Source organism: Mizuhopecten yessoensis, unplaced genomic scaffold (assembly GCF_002113885.1).
Source record: "Mizuhopecten yessoensis strain PY_sf001 unplaced genomic scaffold, ASM211388v2 scaffold716097, whole genome shotgun sequence".
Classification (NCBI taxonomy): Eukaryota; Metazoa; Mollusca; class Bivalvia; order Pectinida; family Pectinidae; genus Mizuhopecten; species Mizuhopecten yessoensis.
In genome coordinates, this window is record NW_018479946.1 from 13,812 (window position 1) to 21,933 (window position 8,122).

General features: G+C 37.1%; 1 protein-coding gene across 6 annotated transcripts in view; it reads right to left on the bottom strand.

The window, feature by feature from the left end:
- Positions 1 to 479: 479 nt before the first annotated feature.
- The window catches only part of LOC110441687, a 20,452-nt gene continuing 12,809 nt past the window's right edge, over positions 480 to 8,122 (bottom strand). For 5 of the 6 annotated variants that reach the window (XM_021484899.1, XM_021484900.1, XM_021484896.1 and 2 more), the window contains 3 exons: positions 4,522 to 4,612; positions 2,682 to 2,778; positions 480 to 2,260 (listed from right to left, as the gene is read on the bottom strand). In XM_021484899.1, coding sequence (XP_021340574.1) covers positions 748 to 2,260; positions 2,682 to 2,778; positions 4,522 to 4,585 — 1,674 coding nt within the window. In that variant the 5' untranslated portion in view covers positions 4,586 to 4,612 and the 3' untranslated portion in view covers positions 480 to 747. Of the gene's footprint in view, positions 2,261 to 2,681; positions 2,779 to 4,521; positions 4,613 to 7,647; positions 7,686 to 8,122 lie in introns of those variants that run through there. The other variant, XM_021484901.1, reaches the window with a different exon arrangement.

Sequence of the window (8,122 nt, forward strand, 5' to 3'; positions counted from 1 at the left end):
GAAGTGTTTTTATTCAGTTCTTGGTGATAATAGTTGATATAACACTTTAGTTGATATCGTTATCGTGTAACGAAATGTCAAATCAGAAACAATGCTGCCAAATGTTTTGTTAAATCCAGTGAAAAATGTCGTCCCTTTAAAAAAAATCGAGCTTCAGGTTCACGCTATTCATCATGACAAAATTCAATGTATTTTTGGTGTAAATTCGCATTACGCTGGAGTAGTCTCCCTTTGATCTGAATTTTGTTCTTGCAACATTATAACAAAAGAACTCTGTATGTATATACACACAGAAAATCAAATTTCTTCACTACATACATACAATATTATACATTTTTTATGATTTTCTGTGTGTACATACAAAACATTCAATATTATACATTTTATATTGTTGTCTGTGTGTATATATACAATGCATACAATATTTTTGTGTGTATTCATTTACAATGTTTTGTGTTCAAAAGATGTATTCAGCGTATGTTATTGATGTATGCTATTTATGATGCGCTGCCAAATTAATGTAGAATTAAAAAAGAAAACCAGTCATTTGAATATCACATTTTATGCTAAATATATAGCTTGACCCGTGAAAACAATTTGATTGCTTAAAAAATATTTGAGTAACGCTACATGCTAAACCAGTGTACGCCGTGAAGTGAGACTCCTCTTACAATTCACACATCTGCCACTTCGTTCACACTTACATAATGTAATAATACCATGTAAATACCCAGATCTCGCTAATCCCTAAGAAACCTTATCGACGCGCATTTCGTCGGACTCTGCAATACTGTTAACTTGCAGCAACAGAGCCCCCACGTCCGTCAGGTCCCATGGTATCTCATATGTACTCATCTGGCGCGTGAGGACTGGTTTTGTGGGTTTTGTTTTTCCTTTGTGTACGACATTGTTTTGTGACGGTCTATCTGGGTAGGATTGACTAAAGTGTTCTGTCAGGTTATCAGAGGAAATATTTCGTGACTTTTTCACTTGTCCAATTCCTCCGTACTGTGCTTTGACAGGTACGTTCATGTCTTTTCCTTTTAACGAAGGCTCACTTTCTAACTGACGTTTCCTATGTTCGCTTTTTCCAGATGAATTTTCCGGTTTTGGATTTGATTTGAAAACAATTTTAGCGTGACGACTTTTTCCCCTGTCTGTGACGGATGGCGCAGGTCTATCGCCCCTGTCTGTGACGGATGACGCGGGTTTATCGCCCCAGTCTGTGACGGATGGCGCGGGTGTATCGCCTATGTATATCGTTGTAATTTCCTTTCCACGCCCGCCATATTTTCTTCGGTGCACTTCGTCTTCAATAACAATAGACTTTTCTATAACAGAGAAGTTCCTATCTTGGGGAGACTTTTCCTTAACAGAAACATGTTTGTCTTCATTTTTATGAGAACTAATGTTATCAGACACTTTGCTGTCCTCTATCACAACCGCTACTGATGTAGACTTGTCTGTCGGTGCATTCCTCTCGTTTGAGCAAGACGATGTGTCCTCCGTTATCACCTGGATGGCATCCTCCTCGTCAACACGGGTCGTTATAATCGTTGGGAGTTTCGCCTTACTAGTTCCCGGACGAATATCCTCTGCCACGTCACTACGATGTTGAGCCACATTTGACGAAGACATTTTGCTATTGGTACTATCAACTGTCTGATAATCTACTTTTCTTTCGGGATCAGTAACATTTTCTGAGAAATGTATTGGTTTAGCTTTGTACCCGACAACATCCTGTTTCGGTTTGCTAGTTCCCTCCGCCGTGTCTTTATCTAAGAGTTGGTACGTCTTTACGTCCCCATTGCTCGCCACGATCTTTTGTACCTCACCACTGTTCCGATCCTCCAGGGACAAGGCTATGTTCTTATCTATTCCGACCATTTGCGACACGTCGAATTTGACAATTCCCTCTAGCCTTAATACGACCACATTTCCGTCTTTGACTGTGGCTGATTTCTTAACGTTGCCATGGTGAGAATGATCTAACTCCTCATCGTCCACAAAGGCAGGGTTGAGCTGACCATCTCCCGAAAACAGGGACAGATCAACGTCAGATAAATCGTCGGCCTTTCCAGCCCCACGTTTCTCATCCAATGTCGGTTTTGTGCGTTTTGGTAATGCTTTGCCAGTCTTAATTTCCATAGGTTCCAGTTTCTTCAGGTTGGTTACGTGTGAAAAATTCTCGCTATTCATAGAAACCCTCTGTAGATTGTTGTTGTCACTATGACTGTCTGAATCAGAGTCCTTGCGGCGACTGAAACATTACATTCACAAATATTTGTTTAATCAGTTGAGGTAAACAGTTCAGCGCATTTATTGTTCTAACAGAATGAGGAATTGATTTTGTTCTTTAAACTCGTGTATTGTCATTCCTTTGAACTGCACAAGATAATCGATAGTTGTTTTCTTTATGTAAGTGCACAGTGTCGATTGCAATTCGTTGTTGAATGTATAATTATTTCATGAAACCCAAGGGAAGTCTTTACTTTTCTGATTGTTAATTCAATGTTACATGGCGCTCGATTATAGCATACACCCGCTGTCCCTGACAGACACCAACAGTCTAGATATAAGGGCTGCGATCGCATGCAGACAGCTTACCTGACGGCAAATGTTAACCTATAAGATACATTAAACGTTAAAATATTAAGTTAGAAGTATTGAGGGAATCTTACCTGAAGAAGCGGTATGCTACAATGAATACCAGAATTGCCGCTATAAGCACTCCTCCGATAGAAAGCCCCACGGCTAGCCCACTGCCACCATCACTACCTAGAACATGTCATACAAACATCTGTCACTATCCATAACAAAACACAATGAATATATAATTATCTAATATGAATTTGTGTATTGATACAAATATCTCTAACAGGAAGTATTTACGTACTCTGATACAGTGCGTTTGTTATACGATATAGGTATTTTAGTGTGCGTCCTGGTTACATAAATTATTTGAATCCTGATCTCTGAAATGCTTTATTATAAATCGTGATATTTTATTGTGTGACCTTGTTACAACAATGCTTCACTGTATAGTCGCATAACGGTTGTATCATGCTTAGAGAAAAACTTAGTGAGTCCTGGTCACATAAACACTTGAATCCTGGTCACATAAACACTTGAATCCTGGTCATAGAACAATTTTTTTCATTGTTACTCTACATTCCAGAAGTATTAAAGGAATGTTGATTTTGAAAAACTCAAAAGATCGTTTGGTCAATATTGAGCATCATCTTATCAAATATGTTGCTTCCAAGAGTTCATTGTGAACATTTACACTACATATCTCATTTCAAACTGCCTCCATTTATTACGAAATGTAAAGAGTGACAGACCTATACAAATGTAAACTATTTTGATTAAGAACAATAAAGGCCAAGATAAAATATACTGAGGAATAAATAGAGAAACCTTAAGTTGTTTTTGTATGCAATATATTTGTTGAAATCGGCTTCAAGACTTTCCGGTAGAAAGTAGGCACTCCTAATATGCATATGATAATACTGTGCCCCTCACGTAGCAAACGTGTTTTTTCTTCCAGGTGAAGTCTAATTTATTGAAAATCCTATCAAGACTGATAGGAAAATGTTCAATTTCACATTCGGAAAATCGACTAGGCGCTGTCTTTGAATAACAATACATTAATTGACCCCTATAGTGTGAACATCAGCATCACATCAGTTCCTAAGTGTGGCAACCTGTGATTACCTACAACATAACCAAAACAGACCGTTTACAACTAAACTGCACGATAACAGGGACTCATTTGATGTTTTGATCATGAAGTTTCCCCTTTCTTGACAGTACTATCCCCACATTCCCGACATACGTTGTTTACATGTCGCGGATGATTCGGTTTTCAAGAACTTGCTTAGAATATCACTATTTCCGTAATAGATGACGACGACTGACGGATAAACTTCCAACACAACCGTTTCGACAGATGTGAATAATGATGATGATTGGCAAGCTCTAGGGTCGTCATCCTTATCTTATTGAGAAATATTACATATATCGCTGTGTGATTTGAGTGGTTATGTTTTGGTTAATTTGCAATCACAGCCCTGGTTTTCGATTTGAGAACGCGACATTACTTGAACTAGACCTAGATTTACATGGCGAATGGCTTCGATGAAGCGGACGACGCTTCCCCTTAGGAAACACTTGGTCTTGGTCTCCTTGTACTTTTCAGTGGTCTCTTCCTTTAATTTTTTTCATTGTAAATATTGTCCATAGTTTTATCGATTTTATGAATTTTCTTTGGCCCTCCGGTATTTCCATATTGTTATTTTGCATCCATGTCACAGAAATATTCAATGAAGTACCCTGGTCGTAAACGTACTCGATAGTGATGCTTTAAATGACATTATGCAGTATTTCCATAAAAACACATTATCGTGACATTGACTCAATTTGAATGAGTTAATATACTTCATATGAGACACTTTTAATTTTTACTCAAACAAATAAAAGGAGAGAGGATATATTTGCGCAGATAGATGAAATCATTACCGCTTCCGTCGCCATTATCTGCTAGTCCTGCCGTAGTAGACGTTTCTGAGCTTGCGTTATTCATTTGCGCAGCAGCTTACAATATCCATGTCTGGAAAAGAAAAAAATATGGCTACTTGTGATTGATGAAGACAGATAAAATTTTATATTACGATATTCATCCTTTGATCGCGGTATTCGTTTATTGATCCTGGCATATAGAGGTATCTTATAGAATCGTATATAACGATACAAACCCAGTGTGTTTGACTCTATGCTGACGTACTTCAATCCGCACGCATATAGAACTTTTAATAACAGGGCTTTAACAGAGCCATGCTGATTTTATTGGATAGTTTTTAGACTGTTATTCCGGTCATTTTTCTGATCAGGAATTAGAACTTTTGATACTAAACAAAATATTGTACAAAATTCTCCATCCTTTAAACAAAAGGATTTTCTTTAAATCAATAGCAACCAGTTATGTCAATAACCCAAACCCCGCCTCACGTAAGAAAACTAAATGAGTGGCATTTATAAAAATGTCACAACAATGTAAGGTAACAAATGATCACATAAATGGTAGTTTTATTCAAATGGTAGTTAACATATATGGTATATATGTGTATGTATACAGGTGTTAGTTATATACAGGCAGGTGGTTGTTATAGACATACGGTATTTATAATAGACAGGTGGTAGTTATAGACAGGTGGTAGTTATAGACATACGGTATTTATAGACAGTTGGTTGTTAGAGAAATAATATACAGGTGGTATATATAGACTGGTAGTTATAGACATATGGTAGTTATAGACATGGTTTTTATAGACAGGTGGTGGTTTTAGACATCCGGTATTTATAGACATATGGTAGCTATAGACATACGGAATTTACAGACATGTGGTGGTTATAGACATGGTATCCATAGACAGGTGGTATATATGGACTGGTAGTTATAGACAAGGTATCTATGACAGGGGGGATTTATAGACAGGTGGGATTTATAGACAGATGATAGTTATAGACATTGTAGGGGGAGACAGGTGGTAGTTATTAACATACGGTATTTATAATAGACAGGTGGTAGTTTTAGACATTGTATCTATCGACAGGTGGTAGTTATAGACCTTGTATCTATAGACAGTTGGTAGTTATAGACATGTGGTAGTTATAGGCAGGTGGTTGTTATAGACATGGTTTTTATAGACAGGTGGTTGTTATAGACATGGTTTTTATAGACAGGCGGTAGTTATAGACATTGTATCTATAGACAGGTGGTAGTTATAGACATTGTATCTATAGACAGGTGGTACATGTAGTTATAGACATGGTATCTATAGACCGGTGGTAGTTATAGACATTGTATCTATAGACAGGTGGTAGTTATAGACATGGTATCTATAGACAGGTGGTATTTATAGACAGGTGGTAGATATAGACAGGTGGTAGATATAGACAGGTGGTAGTTATAGACAGGTGGTAGTTATAGACATACGCTATTTATAGACATGGTATTTATAGACATGTGGTAGTTATAGACAGGTGGTAGTTATAGACATACGGTATTTATAGACAGGTGGTAGTTATAGACAGGTGGTAGTTATAGACCGGTGGTAGTTATAGACATGGTGTTTATAGACAGGTGGTAGTTATAGACATACGGTATTTATAGACAGGTGGTAGTTATAGACATGGTATCTATAGACAGGTGGTAGATATAGACAGGTGGTATTTTTAGACAGATGGTAGTTATAGGCATGGTATCTATAGACAGGTGGTAGTTATAGACATTGTATCTATAGACAGGTGGTAGTTATAGACAGGTGGTATCTATAGACAGATGGTAGTTATAGACAGGTGGTAGTTATGGACATGGTATTTATAGACATGGTAGTTATAGACATGTGGTAGTTATAGACATGGTATCTATAGACATGTGGTAGTTATAGACAAGGTATCTATATACAGGTGGTAGTTATAGACAGGTGGTAGTTATAGACATGGTTTTTATAGACAGGTGGTGGTTTTAGACATACGGTATTTATAGACAGGTGGTAGGTATAGACATGGTATTTATAGACATGTGGTAGTTATAGACATACGGTATTTATAGACAGGTGATAGTTACAGACATGTGGTAGTTATAGACAGGTGTTAGTTATAGACATGGTGTTTATAGACAGGTTGTAGTTATAGACAGGTGGTATTCATAGACAGGTGGTAGATATAGACAGGTAGTAGTTATAGACATAAGGTAATTGAGGACAGTCGGTATTATTAGACATGTCATAGTTAAGACATTTAGTAGTTGTTACCAGGTGGAAGTCTTAAATAAGTGGTTATTATATGCAATCAGTAGCTACAAACATGATGTTTGACAAAATAAAAATATTTTCAATGAGATCATTAGTCTGTAATTAATTTACTTTGGCATGCGGATGCTAGCAGTGCCATGATGTTTCACGTTGAAGACAATGAGTGACTAGCAGAAGTTATCTTCGTCTAGTACGGATCGTAGGTCTCTTCTTACCAGATAGTATCGGTAGATGTATAATTAAAAGAATTCTGTTTGCTACAAACAAGAAATTACTGATTGATTTTCCATCAAACATCAAATTAATTGAACTTGGAGGAAGCTTTCGTATGTTTTCCTCGACATTCTTACTAATGTATGGGACTGTGGTATGGCGTGTTTCATCTGCCAAGGTATATCTCCGAGCACTTGTCTGATGATAAGAGGAAACAAACCTTATCAGAGGAACTCGGCCAGAGTATCAATAAATTATCTATAGTATGCCCATTGGAAAACATAAAGAAAATGCTATTTTGTTCTTTATCTAATCTACTTTTATATGTTTATATTCTTACAACTGTAATTAACTGTACATAGAAAATACTCTATGTTACATTAACGTATAACTGTTCTCTATTGTATACTGTAAATAGAATGTAAACATGTAAACATATACTAGTTATAACTGTACATGTAATATCTAAGTGTTACTCTTGTAAACACTATGTATAAATAATAATGATATACAGCATTTGATATAGCGCCCTATCTAGCTAACATAAGTCACTCTAAAGCGCTTTACAGTACATATATATACAATTAATACAATTTACATTTACATCAATCAATACCATTTAGAGGAATTCGCAGGAGCTGTCTTAACAGGCGCTAACTACTAGTCCTATGCCACCTGGCTAATACATCCATATGTGTGTATACCTGCGTGTGGGCTGGAGATGTAATGTATTCTGTTTGTAGTGGGACCGTGCTTCCAATGGCATCATGTATATGTAGTGCCATCTCACTTGAATGTTACAGCACAGATACCGGAACATCCACCCCAGACCAATGTACAGTTGTGGGATCACACAACGTTACACGATGTGCGGTGTGCGCACGATGTGTGCACGGTGTGTGAACGGTGTGTGCACGATGGGCGAACGATAAAAAGCTGAACGATCATTGCTTGCGCACATATGTGCGCACGATGGACGGACGTTGTGCGATAACAATCGTGGTTGGTGTAAATTGAGGAATGCCTTAACAATTTATACGGTTTCTTGTTAAACATATAAACTTGATGTTTACGTATATTTCTATATTCTA